The sequence below is a fragment of the Eschrichtius robustus genome, chromosome 7 (assembly GCF_028021215.1).
Source record: "Eschrichtius robustus isolate mEscRob2 chromosome 7, mEscRob2.pri, whole genome shotgun sequence".
NCBI classification, from domain to species: Eukaryota; Metazoa; Chordata; class Mammalia; order Artiodactyla; family Eschrichtiidae; genus Eschrichtius; species Eschrichtius robustus.
Window position 1 is genome coordinate 102,150,203 of NC_090830.1, and position 17,301 is coordinate 102,167,503.

General features: G+C 39.1%; 1 protein-coding gene and 1 long non-coding RNA gene across 8 annotated transcripts in view; one reads left to right on the forward strand and one right to left on the reverse strand.

The window, feature by feature from the left end:
- LOC137767320 (uncharacterized) overlaps positions 1 to 14,782 on the forward strand; it is a 48,008-nt gene extending 33,226 nt beyond the window's left edge. The window contains exons 4-6 of the long non-coding RNA XR_011074508.1: positions 467 to 538; positions 5,054 to 5,113; positions 14,592 to 14,782. This is a non-coding gene — a long non-coding RNA (uncharacterized lncRNA). The remainder of the gene's footprint in view (positions 1 to 466; positions 539 to 5,053; positions 5,114 to 14,591) is intronic.
- The window catches only part of PANK1 (pantothenate kinase 1), a 110,288-nt gene continuing 93,946 nt past the window's right edge, over positions 960 to 17,301 (reverse strand). For all 7 annotated transcript variants that reach the window (XM_068548163.1, XM_068548165.1, XM_068548164.1 and 4 more), the window contains 4 exons: positions 12,783 to 12,959; positions 12,159 to 12,282; positions 5,539 to 5,664; positions 960 to 2,438 (listed from right to left, as the gene is read on the reverse strand). In XM_068548163.1, coding sequence (XP_068404264.1) covers positions 2,379 to 2,438; positions 5,539 to 5,664; positions 12,159 to 12,282; positions 12,783 to 12,959 — 487 coding nt within the window. In that variant the 3' untranslated portion in view covers positions 960 to 2,378. The remainder of the gene's footprint in view (positions 2,439 to 5,538; positions 5,665 to 12,158; positions 12,283 to 12,782; positions 12,960 to 17,301) is intronic.

Here is a 17,301-nt window from a genome sequence, read left to right on the forward strand (position 1 = left end):
ACATAGGTAAAAACTACTATTTGCCCCATTTTATGAGTGAGAAAATTAGGGTTTAGAGAGAGGGTTAGCAAGTTGTCCACAAATCTTGTCAATAGCTGAGCTGGATCAAAACTGCAGCTGTCTCAGAACCAAAAGTCATGTTCTGGACCACCTGGTCACCCTGACTTCATGGAGTTCAAGATAAAAATTCTTTAGTCTTGCCAAGTTTCTTCATGATGTTGAGCCAAAGGAAAGTTTCTATAATTCAAGTGAATGTAAAAAAATTCCTCAGGCTACAACTCCCTCATTAAAAAAAAAAAAATGCTGGCTATAAGTAACCAACATTTAACTGATATTTGTATAATGGAGTAATTTATCTCCTCAGCTAAACCAATGTTTTAAACATTTGTAATGAGAGATCAAGTAATTCCAGATAATTAAAAAATTATGTAGTCACACTAACTTGCCCTGATTTTATTTTTTGCAGAACCATGATCCAAGGGGTGCTATTCCCTAACAGACGAGAGTAGGAATGGCAGAAGAGAACCATCTAAAAAAGGTACTATCACGGAGGATATGTGGATTTTCACACTTACCTTTTTCAAGAGCATCTTAATTGCTTGAATTTTTTTAAGCCGGGCGGAAGTTGATCAAATATAATTGTGATGACCAAATTTTGGAACTCTTTCAGAATTACAAAATATAGTAGTGATCTTTTGGGAATAAGGAGTTAGTTGTATAAGAACAATAAAGCTACATTAAAAAAAACCAAAAACAACCCTGCATAGGGCTACAGCTTCAACTGAAGACACAGTGTTTTGGACCTTACCATGCTTATGTGAAAGCTTCAAATTATGAAATGTAGAGTAGCAAAAGTACAACACATATTCATTTTATGATACAAAAGCAGATAAGATGGACATAAAGGTTAAGAAATGAAAATAACATATACACTAAAAAAAAATCACAACAGAAACAGGCTTTATTTCAACCAGACAAGTGAATACTTCCATTAACATCAACTTCTTCAAGACTTGAAGACATGGAAATTAAAGATAGTGCCCAGAAGGCAGAGAAGGAAAGTTTCATCATGGAGCAATTGTACTGCCCTTCAAAAATCCCTTTCAGCAATATGCTCAATTCAAAAGATTAATTAGTTCTAAATCATTAGATCTCATGTGTTTCGGTATTTGTACAAGACTCTCATTTGAAAGTTACCCATCAGTCCCAATGATATCTTTCAAACAGAAAAAAAATATATAGATCAGTATCATAATTTTTTTTTTTAATTTTAGAAAGTGGGATTGAAATACAGTTTAAAATATTTCAAATAAAAAACAACTTTATTACTATTTAAGATGCCTTGTTACAAAGCTCCTAGCTACGTACATGTACAAAACACAGATATTACCACATGACATCTCAACCCATGACTTCTCCTAAACATCCCAACGTGAACAGTTAATCTACCGGGAGACTTTCCCCTGTAAATCCCAACATCTTGCACAAGGATTTGTTGCCATTCATACGCTGTGCATGGATGAGGACACTTCATCAGAGAACACTTCAATTTAACATAACCTAACATAAAATAAATCTAACGCAACACTATATGTTCATAAGGGATACGACAAAATTGCATATAATTTTCAGCTTTTGCCAGACTCACTAAATTCATGAACGCTTTTTCAGAGTTTTCTCTTCAAGGGCACTTTTGAGAGCTTTAGATCTCGTGCTTAACTTTGTATTGAGTTGGTCAGCACCTTGATTAATATGAACAATTACATCAAAGAACGGTATTGGAGGGGGGATGGGGAGTCATCCGAGGACAGAAACAGGGGGAAGGACTCTCTTTTTCCCTAAGACATTCAAACAGAAAAAACAAGACCCAAAAAGGTAAACAAACAAACGAAATAGTGTTCACAGTAAAACATGCCAGATTTGTAGTTTCATTTGAAACCAACAGCAAATCATGAAACGTCATGAAAAATATAAGTCAAGGTAAAATCTCCTAGAGTAATTACTAAATGAAGTTAAAATTACCACACTGATCAGTAAACCCCAGAAGAAAAATAAACAGCACTTTCGTTTCAGGTCCTTCTTAAACATCATACAATTTTTCAAAGTCAATGCATAAAATTGGTAGGTTTGGCCACGCTGCACAAATATTTTTTTAAAAAATACAGTATACAGAAAAAACTCTTGTATTCCCCATTTTGAATCATAAGCTCAAAACCCAAGAGTAAAAGATCAGCTAGAAGGATTTTAATTATTTACAAATCCAGCAGGTTCATCTGCCATAATGGCTTGGCTTCCGTCCCACAATGGCTTTCACCCTCTCCAGCCGCAGAGCTTGGATCCCTGTTCTCACAGAAGGCTGTTCCATCTGTGGCCCATCTCTACTGGTCATCAGTCATTTTGAACAGTTCCAGCAGTGCCCCAACAGCTCCAAAATAACCCTACAACAACAATGAGAAAACTTCTGTACGATTATCTCCGAACCTTAGTCCAATACCTACTGTTTTTCATAATTCGAGGAATGCTGCCCCCTAATGCTATAGATACAAGAAACTTAAAACCTGACCTCTGGCATGAAACATGATATAATAATAATAATAATAATAATAATAATAATAATAATAATAATAATAATACATTGGATATCTATTTGTTTATATACATTAAATAAATTAACTGATGTAAAGTGCGTAGAAAAATGTCTGGCACCACAGTGTATACTACGTCAGTGTTGGCAATTTTTAGGATTTTTAGGATTACGATTATTTCATTTTAATCCTTGTCATGGCAAAATTCACATTATTACTGCCATTCCACAGATGAGAAATGGGAGGTAATAAGGTAAATTACCCTTTCAAGGTCACATGAGTTGTGCCAGGGTTCAATCGCAAATCTATCTGACTTCAAAGTTGTAATGTCTCACAAAGTATAGCTCTAAGCTTCCCTCAGTAGATCCTGGAAAGCCATCTAAATCAGCTCAAGTTTCCCTTTGCTCATCTGTAAAGGAAAAGCCCATGTATCTGTGAAAATGAAGGAAGCTGAAAAATGGAAATGTTTAGAGAAGCTGGTTTCCAAAAGGCAAGAGACTCTACTCCTCTGGTATTTGCCTGACTCAACAGTTACTTACTGCGAAATGGGTGGCATCTGGCAGAACACTACATGGTAGGATCTTTGCCTCCACTGCCAGCTAACATCTGAGGGCTCACTATATGCTAGAAATGTACATGGATTTCCTCACTTAATCATCACAGTAACTTTATGAGACAAATAATATTATCACCCCATTTTACAAAAGCTAAAACAGAAATGGAGAGGTAGAGTCATTGCCTAAGGTCTCCAAGTCAGTGAGAGCCTGTGCTCTCAACTGCTTGGCTAGACTACTTCTCTTAGGAGACGCTCACTTACATAAGTGGAATGAATGAGACTGAGTGAGTGAGGACTCCAGGCAGGGCAGGAAAGCCACCTCACCAGGACCTCCCAAAAGTTCTCTCTCCATAATATCCTCCAGGAAGACCTGCCTAAGCGAGAATGAACCTAAGAATGTAGAGAATTTTCTGAGAAACACCTACAAGGAGATATAAAATTGCTCTACATTCATTGGCCACAGAGACTGAGTTATGATACTTAGTAACAAACCAAAGCCATCGTTCACAGAGGCCTAAGATTGTACAAAGGGATATGCCTTTTTATCCAGAGAAGTAGGTTTCCCCCAAATGCTGGCTCTTTTTCCTTATCTTACCATCAACTAACTACCTGTGTGCCCTTGTAGATGGCTTTTAATCCCTGACGGCTTCCAGGGTTTGTTTTCTGCCTTAGTCCAAGAGGATCTAAACTTAGGGTTGCCAGATAAATGCCAGATAAAATAACTGTGTCCTATATTTTTAATCACTAAATATGGCAACACCAGATGGGCTAGAAGAGTGGTCTTCTTTTTCATTTTAATTATTTTTTTAAACAAAATCTTGCAAGGGAAATCGATAACTAAGCAGATAAAAAAGGAGCTGCTGTGGTTGGAGGAGGGGGAGTGAAAATTCTGAGACTCCACTGCCCTCACCCCCCATAAAAAAGTTATATCACTTCATGCCTTAGCCTCCTTAAAAAGACAAAAACAAAAACTTTATTTAGTATAGTTAAACAGTTAACTACTTGGTATTTAACTTCATATTGTTTTAGACGCTTTAATAAAACAAAACATAGGCTTAGAGAGCTCTAAATAATTTATAAATGCATCAGCAACTTTTCAAATAAATAATTCAGTTTGGAAATGAGAAAAATGCCACAGTAGTTATTCATTACAATTAAAATTTATGACACTCGTTCTCCCAATGTTCTTTCTGCTGCAATATACCCAAGGCTTTGGGTACCTCCTGTGATAAACAGCTGCTCTCTACAGTATTGATTTTAAAGGGGGATAGAAGAGGTGGGAAGAGATGAGGGCTCCCCACTCAGTCTTAGAAACCTCCGATTTGTATTAGTGTGGAAACTGGATATAAGGGGCTCTTTGCATTAACCAGAGTTCTCCACTTCTTCTGTAAACAGGCTGCCTAATGTCTAGCACACCAGCCTCTCAAGCCCACCAGGCTACTCTGAGCAGCCCAAGCACTTCTGTTCTCACCAGCTGAGTTGTTTACTTGCCAAGAGTCACCTGTGTTTATCCTCAAATTTGTTTATGACAGTTTTATTGTTAATGTAATAATCTAATGTAATTATATGCCACCTAAACCAATAAAAAGAGTACAAGATGAATGGTCACCTCTTTGAAAATCCAGTTAAATTCTTGAGAAAGATTAAAAAGCTAGTTAACAAGTGAAAGTTGCTAGGAGAGTAGATCTTAAAAGTTCTCATCACAAGGAAAAAAAGATCTTTGTAACAATGTGTGGTGATGGACGATAACTAAAGTTACACTGATAACCAGTTTACAGTATATACATTATCAAATCATTGTTGTGTACCTTAAACTTACACAATGTTATATGCCAATTATATCTCAATAAAAATGGAAAAAAACGAAACAAAGATTGAAAAAGGTAGTCACAAACCACTGCCCTCTATTTAGGTGGATCCTACATATGAAAGATTGGGAAAATCTAGAATGACTCTGCAACCAAATTGCTTCGTAAGTATCTTTAATTTCTTGATCTACTTTAAAGAAACAAACCAGAAATCATAAAAGGTGCATAATACTTGTGGATTATGGAAAAAAGAAGGACAATTACAAAGCTCTGATCAGCAGAACCCATGCTCAAAAATAGGTCTTGGTCCTACATCAAGAAATTGGTGAGTGAATGAACATTTATATATTTTATATTAAAATAGAATGGTAAAAGTAGAGAGATATTTTTCCATGATTACCCATTTTAACTTTTTTTTTTTTTTAAATTAACCATCTACTAGTCCTGATTGTTGGATAATAGAGCTTCCATTTTATATAATGTTCTTCCTTAGCCTTTGCATAAATGCAAACTAAGGAACCCGCTCATATGTTAAGACAACCCAAAAACTTCCATGTAGGACAATTAAGTCCATGTGAACTCAACCTACCTCATGTTCCAAAAACAGAGCTTTTAGCTGTCCTTTGGACCAAAAATCCATGGCATATGCTAGCAGCTTCATGGAGACCATATTGATTCTGAGAAAATTCCCAACAAACACAACTCTGTCAATATTCTGGAAACAAAAAATGAGAGAAAAACAATTGAACCATGACATAAAAATAGCATTTAGCAACAGACCCAATGTGCTGTGTATCACTGTACTCCAGGACCTTGCAGAGTGAATTTTTTTTTTTAAGTGGAATTATTTCAGGATTTCCAAGATGAAGTCAAACAAACCTCAGAATGCATTCCACAAGAACATGAGGGGTAGAATTTGGTTGGGGGAGGCAGAGACTGATACTGGGCTCATTTACAGGTATTATGTTAGGCTGCCTTAGATCTGATATGAAATTCAGCTCCCAACATTCACATATGAAATTAAAACTGGAGTTCATCTAAATTTGCCTGTGCATTCCTTAAATCCCCCAAACTTCCAACTATAAAATATATTACCAACTCATAAATTATTTTTAAAATTTTATTTATTTATTAAAAAAATTTTTTTAAAAAAAATATTTTGGCCATGACACGCGGCTCATGGGATCTCAGTTCCCCGACCAGGGATCGAATCTGGGCCATGGCAATGACAGCTCCAAACCCCAACCACTAGGCCACCGGGGAACTCCCCACCAACTCAATAAATTAAATGGCTATGGTATGGGTTATTCATCTAACAACTTCGGTCAGGTTGCTCTGTGCCAAACACTGGGAATACAAAAAAGAAACAATACCCGGTCTCTACCTTTAAGATATATGGTGAAATATCCTGTTTGGTCAGTATGTGGGTTACAATATGATAACAAAAAATACATGTATATTTTTGTTGTCATGGATACAGATTTGTATTCTGAACACACCCCTCACACCGAGCTCAGCCTATCTGCCACACAGACTCTGCTCACTCCTCACTCACTCACAGAGCCAGTTGCTATGGTCACTCATATCAAAGGGAGGAGAGTCTTGGGAGCTGGCATTATTTCTGTTCAGTCTATCAAGAGCAACCAGGGTCTGGGAACATCGCCTTCTAACTGTCTCAAGCTTTAACAATACATGAACCCATTAACCACTGTGAAAATTTTCCCTGGGTAGAGGGGTGGGAGGTGGGCCCACGATTAGGGGTCCAGCAGGGACAGGGGAGACCCTGGGTGGGGGGGAAGTGTGAAGGAAGGGAAGGGAAGGTGGCCAGTGCTTTCCCTGTCCACTTAGGCACCGGGGAGCCTGTTGGGCTCCCGGGCCTAATCCTCTGCCCTGGAGCCTCCCTCCTACCCTGCAGAGCCCAAGCCTCACCCCACACCCCCACCCAGGGCCCCGCCTCTGCACGCGGAGACCCCCTCTGAGACCCCCTCCAACACGCTGGGCATAAACCCCAGCCACACACCCTCACCCAGGGCCTTACCTCCAAACTCTGGAACTCCACACTCCAGAGGCCCCTGTTTGGACGTGCTGCCTCTCCCCTTCCGCGCAGGTCCTAAGCAGAGGCCCCGCCCCATGCTTGAGCATCGCCCCTGCCTAAGTTCCACCCCCTGCCTAAACTCCGCCCCCCATGGACAAGGCTTTTTTTTTTTCCCTCTTTTCCTCTTTTAGATCGGGGTTCTGTTTTACCTTGTAGTTGATTCATTTATATTTTCATTTTTTCTAATAATTCTTTTATTTTTGGAATTTTATTTTATTCTTTATACTTTGTTATTATTCTGCTCCTTTTGGCTTGTTCCCCCTCCTTTTTTTTTTCCTTTTTTCTGTGGTGGATTTGTTTTACCTTGTTGCATTTGTTTCAATTATATTTTTATTTTTCCTTAGATATTTTTTATCTTTCTAATTTTATTTTATTTTTTATTGTTATTGAACTGCTCCTTTTTTTCTCTTTCTTTTTTTTTTTTTTTGCCACACTACGTGGCTTGCGGGATCTTGGTTCCCAGGCTGGAGGTTGGGGGCCTGAGCTGCTGTGGTGGGAGCACCAAGTCCAAACCGCTGGACTAACTGAGAACCTCAGACCCCAGGGAATATTAATCAGAGTGAGGACTCCCAGAGGTCCTCATTTCAGCACCAAGACCCAGCTCTACCCAACCGCCTGCAAACTCCAGTGTGGACGCCTCAGGCCAAACAACCAGTAAGACACGAATACAGCCACACCAATCAAAAAAAAAAAAAAAACCGACAAAAATATGTTACAGATGAAAGAGCATGGTAAAAACCTACAAGACCAAATAAATGAAGACAAAATAGGCAAGCTACCTGAAAAAGAATTCAGAGTAATGAGAGTAAAGATGATCCAAAATCTCGGAAACAGAGTGGAGAAAATAAAAGAAACATTTAACAAGGATCTAGAAGAACTAAAGAGCAAACAAACGATGAACAACACAATAACTGAAATTAAAAATACTCTAGAAGAAATCACTAGCAGAATAACTGAGGCAGAAGAATGGATAAGTGAGCTGGAAGATAAAATGGTGGAAATAACTGCCAGGGAGCAGAATAAAGAAGAAAGAATGAAAAGAGTTGAGGACAGTCTCAGAGACCTCTGGGACAACATTAAACACACCAACATTCGAATTTTAGGGGGCCCAGAAGAAGAAGAGACAAAGAAAGGGTCTGAGACAATATTTGAAGACATTATAGTTGAAAACTACCCTAACATGGGAAAGGAAATAGTCAATCAAGTCCAGGAAGCGCAGAGAGTCCCATACAGGCTAAACCAAAAGAGAAACATGCCGAGACGCATATTAATCAAACTATCAAAAATTAAATACAAAGAAAAATTATTAAAAGCAGCAAGGAAAAAGCAACAAATAACATACAAGGGGATCCCCATAAGGTTAACAACTGATCTTTCAGCAGAAACTCTGCAAGCCAGAAGGGAGTGGCAGGACATATTTAAAGTGATGAAAGGGAAAAACCTACAACCAAGAAAAAACCTACAACCTTACTCTACCCAGCAAGGATCTCATTCAGATTCGACAGAGAAATCAAAAGCTTTACAGAAAAGCAAAAGCTACGAAAATTCAGAACCACCAAACCAGCTTTACAACAAATGCTGAAGGAACTTCTCTATGCGGGAAACACAGGAGAAGAAAAAGACTCATAAAATCAAACCCAAATCAATTAAGAAAATGGTAATAGGAACATACGTATCGATAATCACCTCGAATGTAAATGGATTAAATGCCCCAACCAAAAGACACAGACTGCCTGAATGGATACAAAAACAAGACCCTTATATATGCTGTCTATAAGAAACCCACTTCAGACCTAGGGACACATACAGACTGAAAGTGAGGGAACGGAAAGAGATATTCCATGCAAATGGAAATCACAAGAAAGCTGGAGTAGCAATACTCATATCAGATTAAATAGACTTTAAAATAAAGAATGTTACAAGAGACAAGGAACAAAACAAGGATGTCCACTCTCGCCACTATTATTCAACATAGTATTGGAAGTCCTAGCCACAGCAGTCAGGGAAGAAAAAGAAATAAAAGGAATGTGAATTGGAAAAGAAGAAGTAAAGCTGTCACTGTTTGCAGATGATATGATACTATACATAGAAAATCCTAAAGATGCCACCAGAAAACTACTAGAACTAATCAATGAATTTGGTAAGGTTGCAGGATACAAAATTAATGCACAGAAATCTCTTGCATTCCTATACACTAACAATGAAAGATCAGAAAGAGAAATTAAGGAAACAATCCCATTTACCACTGCAACAAAAAGAATAAAATACCTAGGAAAAAACCTACCTAAGGAGGCAAAAGACCTGTACTCAGAAAATATAAAACACTGATGAAAGAAATCAAAGATAACATAAACAGATGGAGAGATATACTATGCTCCTGGACTGGAAGAATCAATATTGTGAAAATGACTCTACTACCCAAAGCAATCTACAGATTCAGTGCAAGCCCTATCAAATTACCAATGGCATTTTTCACAGAACTAGAACCAGAAATTTTACAATTCGTATGGCAACACAAAAGACCGTGAATAGCCAAAGCCATCTTGAGAAAGAAAAACGGAGCTGGAGGAATCAGGCTCCCTGACTTCAAACTATACTACAAAGCTACAGTAATCAAGACAGCATGATACTGGCACAAAAACAGAAATATAGGTCAATGGAACAAGATAGAAAGCCCAGAGATAAACCCCCACACATACGGTCCCCTTATCTTTGACAAAGGAGGCAAGAATAGACAATGGAGAAAAGACAGCCTCTTCAGTAAGTGGTGCTGGGAAAACTGGACAGCTACATGTAAAAGATGAAATTAGAACACTCCCTAACACCATACACAAAAATAAACTCAAAATGGATTAAAGACCTAAATGTAAGGCCAGACACTATAAAACTCTTAGAGGAAAACATAGGAAGAACACTCTATGACATAAATCACAGCAAGATCTTTTTTGACCCGCCTCCTAGGGTAATGGAAATAAAAACAAAAATAAACAAATGGGACCTAATGAAACTGAAAAGCTTTTGCACAGCAAAGGAAACCATAAACAAGACGAAAAGACAACCCTCAGAATGGGAGAAAATATTTGCATGCAAAGCAACTGACAAAGGATTAATCTCCAAAATATACAAGCAGCTCATGCAGCTCAATATCAAAAAAACAAACAACCCAATACAAAAATGGGTGGAAGACCTAAACAGACATTTCTCCAAAGAAGACATACGGATGGCCAACAAATAAATGAAATGATGCTCAACATCACTAATCATTAGAGAAATGCAAATCAAAACCACAATGAGGTATCACCTCACACCGGTCAAAATGGCCATCATCAAAAATTCTACAAACAATAAATGCTGGAGAGGGTGTGGAGAAAAGGGAACCCTCCTGCACTGTTGGTGGGAATGTAAATGGATACAGCCACTATGGAGAACAGTATGGAGGTTCCTTAAAAAACTACAAATAGAACTACCATATGACCCAGGAATCCCACTACTGGGCATGTACCCTGAGAAAACCATCATTCAAAAAGAGTCATGTACCACAATGTTCATTGCAGCACTATTTACAATAGACATGGAAGCAACCTAAGTGTCCATCGGCAGATGAATGGATAAAGAAGATGTGGCACATATACACAAGGGAATATTACTCAGCCGTAAAAAGAAACGAAGCTGAGTTATTTGTAGTGAGGCGGATGGACCTAGGGTCTGTCACACAGAGTGAAGTCAGTCAGAAGGAGAAAAACAAATGCTGTATGCTAATGCATATATATGGAATTTAAAGAAGTGGTACTGATGAACCTAGTGGCAGGGCAGGAATAAAGATGCAGATGCAGATGTAGAGGACAGACTGGAGGGCACAGGGTGGGAAGGGGAAGCTGGGACGAAGTGAGACCAAATGTGAAATGGACTGGTTAGCAGGAAGCTGCTGCATAGCTCGAGATCAACTCGATGCTTTGTGACAACCTTGAAGGATGGGACAGGGAGGGTGGGAGGGAGGCTCAAGAGGAAGGGGATGTGGGGATATATGTATACATACAGCTGATTCACTTTGTTGTACAGCGGAAACTAACACAACATTGTAAAGCAGTTATACTCCAATAAAGACGTGGAAAAAAAAATATTGTGAAAGGAGGATGTCCCTCTTGTAACCCCAGAGTTCAAAGGCAGGGCTGCCATCCACCTATTATAAAGACTGCCTCATACCCTGTTTAACAGTCCGCTATTCAACTAGAAGGGGGTTGGAAAGGGTTTCTGCAGTACCTGTAATGTTCTAATTCTTGATCTGTGTGGTGGGTATTAGGGGTGTGTGTGTGTGTGTGTGTGTGTGTGTGTGTGTGAAAATTCATCAGGCTGTACACTTGTGATTTGAGCCCTCTTCTGTATGTATGTCATATTTCTCTTAAAATTGATATTTAAAAAAACCTGTATTACTGATGCTACTAGATTCTTTAGTGCTTCTTCTACTATTGCGTATTCCATGCCCCCCTCTTTCTTGTCTTCCTAATACAACTCAGTTGTATTACACATCTACTTTACACATCTTGTACTTCAGAAAAGGGTTCCATTCTTTCCAAAGGAATTTTGCAGTGTTTTAAAACATGGTACCAAAGCTTGGTCTGTCATCAGGTCCACCCTTTCTTGTGCCTGGGGCTCTGGCTGGCCTCAGCTGTAGCAAGCTCTCTGTGCTTTGATAGCCCTGTACAATGCTGCTTGAACTCCATGCCACAAGGCAACACTGTAAAGAAGCTGAAAGCAGAGAGAATATCGAATGTTGCAAGTGGAATGTTTTACCTGCAATTATTTGCAAGGATGCAGAGAGATGTTCGCCACCCTTCATTAGGTGTGTGTCCGTGAGGTTGGAGAGGTTATGGTATAGATTGTCATTTTTACCATGTTTCCACAGTTAGATGGTTTTGTCATCATCTAGTGCCTACTTAAAACTAAAACGTACTCCCCTCCCTCCCCGCAGCACACGCCCCTCATGTTCTACCAGGTGTGACTATGAGGAAGGGCAGGTTTCCTAAGGATCTGTGGTTTTGTGAGGGTCAACAGTTATTGCACTGCCAAACGATGTTTATGAATGGCACATGGCTTTCCCTAGGTTAAGGCCTTACCTCATTCAGTGCACACATCCGAGCAATGGAGCCAATGTTGTTGGTGATGGTGACCAGGGTGGCTCGGGCGAGGTCTTCCTTGCTGATGGAATCTCGCTTTTCCTTACTCATCATGTTGCCAAAGCTATGTTGGAAATATTAGCGAGAGTGTTCAAAATCATCCTTAGGCCCCATGCTTCCACCAAAGTCCTGTGGAAAGCTTTATGAATAACTCTGATTGAGCTCAAATGACCTGATTTGGCTACCATGGTTTACAAGCAGACAGGATTACGGTATGAATGGTTGGCTGCCCTTTTCTTAATAGGGACAAAGTAGCATGGCTATTAACGGGGAAAAAAAAATTTTAAATGCCTCTAGATATCTGGACAAGAATGGAACGGGGGAAACTGTTGCAGTTTTCCAGAACCTTCTTTCAAAGCTGCCTTATTTTAAGCACAGGCATCAAGAGCTAAACATCTCAGTGCTTCATCAAGGGCAGGAGATCAAGTCTGAGCTCCAATACCATAGATCCTTGCACCAGGCTGGTGGGTTGACATTTAAAAAAAACAACAACTAAATGAACAGCCAGGGTGGAGAGGTTGCCTTGTGTTTAATCACTACTGCTCCTAGCTACTTAGTCTCTACCTTGATGCTACCGCAGATCCTTGAAGGCCAAATCGTTCATAGTCTCCTCCGTAAATGTCCTTCACCAGCTTATCAACATTGGTGCTGTCGCCTTTAGCTGCCATTTCCAGAGCTTCTTCAAAGGTCTCACAACCAGTCAGCAAGCAACATAGGCCTAGGAATGTTCCACCTCCAAGACTGAAGGAACAATAAGGTTTATTTTTTAAGTTTTACTTTAAGAGATGCCCATCCAAGTCCCCAACTACATCAATATCACTAATATGGGTTAATAAGAACAGAAGAAAAACAAAGGGGCACTTGAATCAAAGTGCTGGGTGAAAAAGAGCTTTAGGGTAGATTGGATTAAAAAAAGAGGGCAGAAACTAAAAGAAACATCAAGGACAACTCGCCCCGAAGTTTAAGAACAAAACCAGAGAAAGACTCTCACTGATTTCCGTTGTGAGACCTTGAACTAGCCACTGACCTAAGTGCTTCATGCAATCTTCCCACCTATAAAATGGGGCCAAATCATGATCTAGCTGCCTTATTTGGGTGGTCTGAAAGCAGCAAATAACCAGAGAAATGACCTCTATTAAAAAGAAAAAATACAAACATATGTAGCTAAACACAAATACTTAGAAAAAGAAACTGTGTGTACCTGAATCATAGTTCGTATCTATAGAGACAAACTCTGTGGTGACAAAACTGAACTGGGACGCTGCCTGGAACAGCTGGCCCCCAAGCTGTATCTTTCATCTGACCTTGCTTCTCTAGCAGAAATAATTTCATTTAAGCTCCTCAAAAATTTCAAAAAGGAAACCACCGATGGATCTCATATTGGATTTTTTTCTAGTAAACTCTAGAAAAGGTTATTAGTACTTTACTTACCACCCAATAGTCAAAAAATAGTAACAAAGATCTTAAAATGGTTTCAGTGCTCGAACCATGTTTTAAAAGCTTTCAGTTGTTTGGGGGGAAATTCTTCTAAAATAGTCTTTTGAGACAAAATTAGAAACCAATTATGATAGTTGAGAGTGAACTCAATTGTGTATTAATATCAAAGTTACCTGAGGGGGAGAAAAGCAGATTCAGAGTAAAGCTGTCACCAGTGAGCTCCTGGCAGGAAAGAGCACTGATACGGCCATGAATGGGCCTTACTCTCTTTACCTACTAGACAGAAGAGCAAATGCATATCAGTTTGTTCTGAAGCCTCAAGAGCTGCTAGCCCTGGGAATTCCACATGTGTTTGGCTACTGGCTTTTAAGAGAAAATTCAAGTTGAGATCGAGGTTATTTTCAAAACTTAAATTTGAAAAAAGAAAATTTAGGGTAAATTATACTGACTGTCAATAACTGTTTACCAAGAAGGCACCAGATTATAGACACACAGTTCTTTAAATCACATCTAAGGAGTAACTGTGATGTTTCTTAAATAGTGATTCTTACAAAAATACATACTTGATTGAAATGATGGGTTCTCGTGGAAAATTAGGTAGCTAGGCACAAGTCACAATATCCAAACTGTAGGTGCAGTACCACGAGGACAAAAAGAGCTCCGTGGGCATTATTGCCTTGACACCTCAGTCACAGTAGAAATTTTGGATTCCCTCTAAGAAAGTTTGTCTTCATTTACATTTAACATGGCACCTCCTGCGACGTCATTAGTTTCAGTCTACCCTAGAAAGCTAGCGTGGTTTAATGGGAACACTTTTTGGTTTGCGTGTCATCTGAATTTGCCTTGTTTTCTCTCTTTATATTCTTTTAAAAGGCTTGGCTCACATTTCTAGTTTCTACCTTTCATCCACACTAATAACCTTTCTTTGAATATCAGGTATTTGTATTCAGCAAGGTGTCCAACAACCAACTCCAAACATAGGCACCTGAAGACACTGGCTGACTTAGAAAGAAGGCAACTCATCATCTGTTGTGTTGGTATCAGTGAAAAAGGACACGGGCTTTGTATGACTGGAAAGTGACAGGTGACTCCAGACAAAGAATCGGAGCTGAATGGAGAAAGCGAGTATGAACTGGCACAGCTGGAGCACTGCAGATAGGAGGAAAGAATGCATGGTTGCAGAAGAGCACTTTATTAACATCTTCAACCTGCTAACCACTCTCTAGTCTAGTGATTCTCTCGCTCGTAATCAGATACATGTTTGTTTCAGCAGACACACAGCAAGATCCTCAGCAAATCAGAGACCAAAACATCACTTTTTTTTTTAAAACCCAACAAACTTGTAGTGAGGAATTTTAAGAAGAAGTAGAAGAATCCAATTACTGAATGTTCATGCCCTGAAAATTGATTCCAAGAGAATGAAATAAGCTGCACTGTTCATTTCACTGGAAGTTTAAAAATTCTTTTCATTCCTCTTTTAATAGATTACACATTCTAACAATGTTAGCTGTTAAGTTCTGTTTTTTCAGTTGACTTCTATAATAAAATTGGAGTTGGTCAACAGAAATGTTGCTACTAATCTAGGATGCAGTAAAGTTACACACAACACTGAAACGAACCATTTAAAATCATATGCTTAAAAGAAAACTGATATCCTGTAACGATGTGGCTTCCTAAAAATAAAAATGCTTAACGGGAAAATAGGGTGTACGAGAATAACAAAAAACCTAGAGTTATAGCTATCACAGTAGGAGTAACAAAATTAAAACTGAAGCCATTTGTTTAAATTAGTGATTCCCAAAGTGTATTCCACACACTGATGTTCACTGCTGACCAAAATACAGGCACACCTCGTTTTCCTGTGCTGCCCTTTATTACACTTTGCAGATATTGCATTTTTTACAAACTGAAGGTTTGCAGCAATCCTGCATCCGCAAGTCTATCGGTGCCATTTTTCCAACAACATTTGCTCACTTTGTGTCTCTGTGTCACATTTTGGGTAATTCTCCCAATATTTCAAATTTTAAAATTATTATTATATTTGTTACGGTGATCTGTGATCTTTGGTGCTACTATCGCATAAGGATTAAAACCCACTGAAGGCTTAGCTGATGGTTAGCACTTTTTAGCAAAAACATATTTTTAAATAAAGGCATATACATTTTAAAAACGTAATTCTATTGCACACTTAATAGACTACAGTACAGTGTAAACACAACATTTATATGCACTGGGAAACCAAAAAATTTGTGTGATTCGCCTTATTGCGATACTCGCTTATTGCGGCGGTCTGGAATGGAACCTGCAATATCTCCGAGGTATGCCTGTAGTTTAGATCAGTGGTTTTCTAACTTGGATCAAAAAAAACCTTTGGCAGAACAACTCTGGTTGGACAAGGAAGATCTGGGGCCCAGAGACTTGATATTTCATTCCCCTCCCCGACCTGTGGCAGCCCCAGAAAGGGCTCTCTAGTAACCTTCAGTCTCCTGTAGCACCTTTCCAAAACTACTGGTTAAAGAGAGCTTGTAAGGAAGCTTGGGCATCCACATAGGATTTGTTGATGATTGCAAATCAGTGATCATTAACTGGCATTTACCAATAACTGGAATGGGTAGGCATTATTGCACATGTGACAGATGCCAAACGTTACAATTTGGCTCATTATTCAAAGACAACCCAGATCCTTGGAACCCCCAAGTTTGAGAGAGTGTACCTGTGATATAATTCATGAATTTGTTAAGTGTTAGTGAACAAAATTATAAATATCTCTAATTCTGGAAAATGTTTAGCTTGTTGTTACCTTGAGACTAGCTCTACCACCAATTCAATGGCTCCTTTTGGGAAGCAGTTTGTAGTTTCTTAAAAATTGTACCTTTCTCAGGAGATCACTCTCTTAAGGTAAAACCAGCTCAGCCGAATTCTTCATTTGTCTCTGATAGTTCTGACAGCCCTAATGAGGCCATGGGGCCAGTTGTGATTCTCATGTGAGCAAGTAAGGTTAGTGCTGTATTCTCAGTGAGAAAATGTATTGACTAGTGGCAATTAACGTACACACCACAGCCTATATTCTGGACACAAGCAGGATCAGTCAGAATGTGTGGTTCAGGGTTTCTTAACACCACTAACTGTTAACATTTGGGGCTCGATACTCTTTTGCTGTGGGGGACTGACCAATGCACGGTAGGACATTTAGCAGCACCCCTAACCTCTGGTCACTAGATGCCATTATCACTGCACCTCCAGTTGTGACAACCAAAACAGACATTGCCAAACGTCCCCTGGGGGCCTCAATCTTCCCTTCCCCAGTGGTGAACCACTGAGGTATGCAGAACCCATCACAAGTCATGTCAATACAGGGGAAAAGCAGTGCTCTCCTCCTAACGGGTGAGTAGAACCGCAGAATTTCAGTACTGGAAAAGCTTGTAGAAACTAAGAAACAACTCACTCACTTCATGGCACAAACAAGGAAACTGAGGCCCAGAGAAGTTACATGATATCTTCATCTATCCAAAACAAGGGTTTCAATACCATGTTTCAAAGCACACGCCACACAACACTAGTTCCTTAAGCTGTTCCTCCAAAACTGGGTTCTGTGGTCCAATAAGTTGAAGAAACACTTCATACCAAATCTTCTTATAAGTAAGGA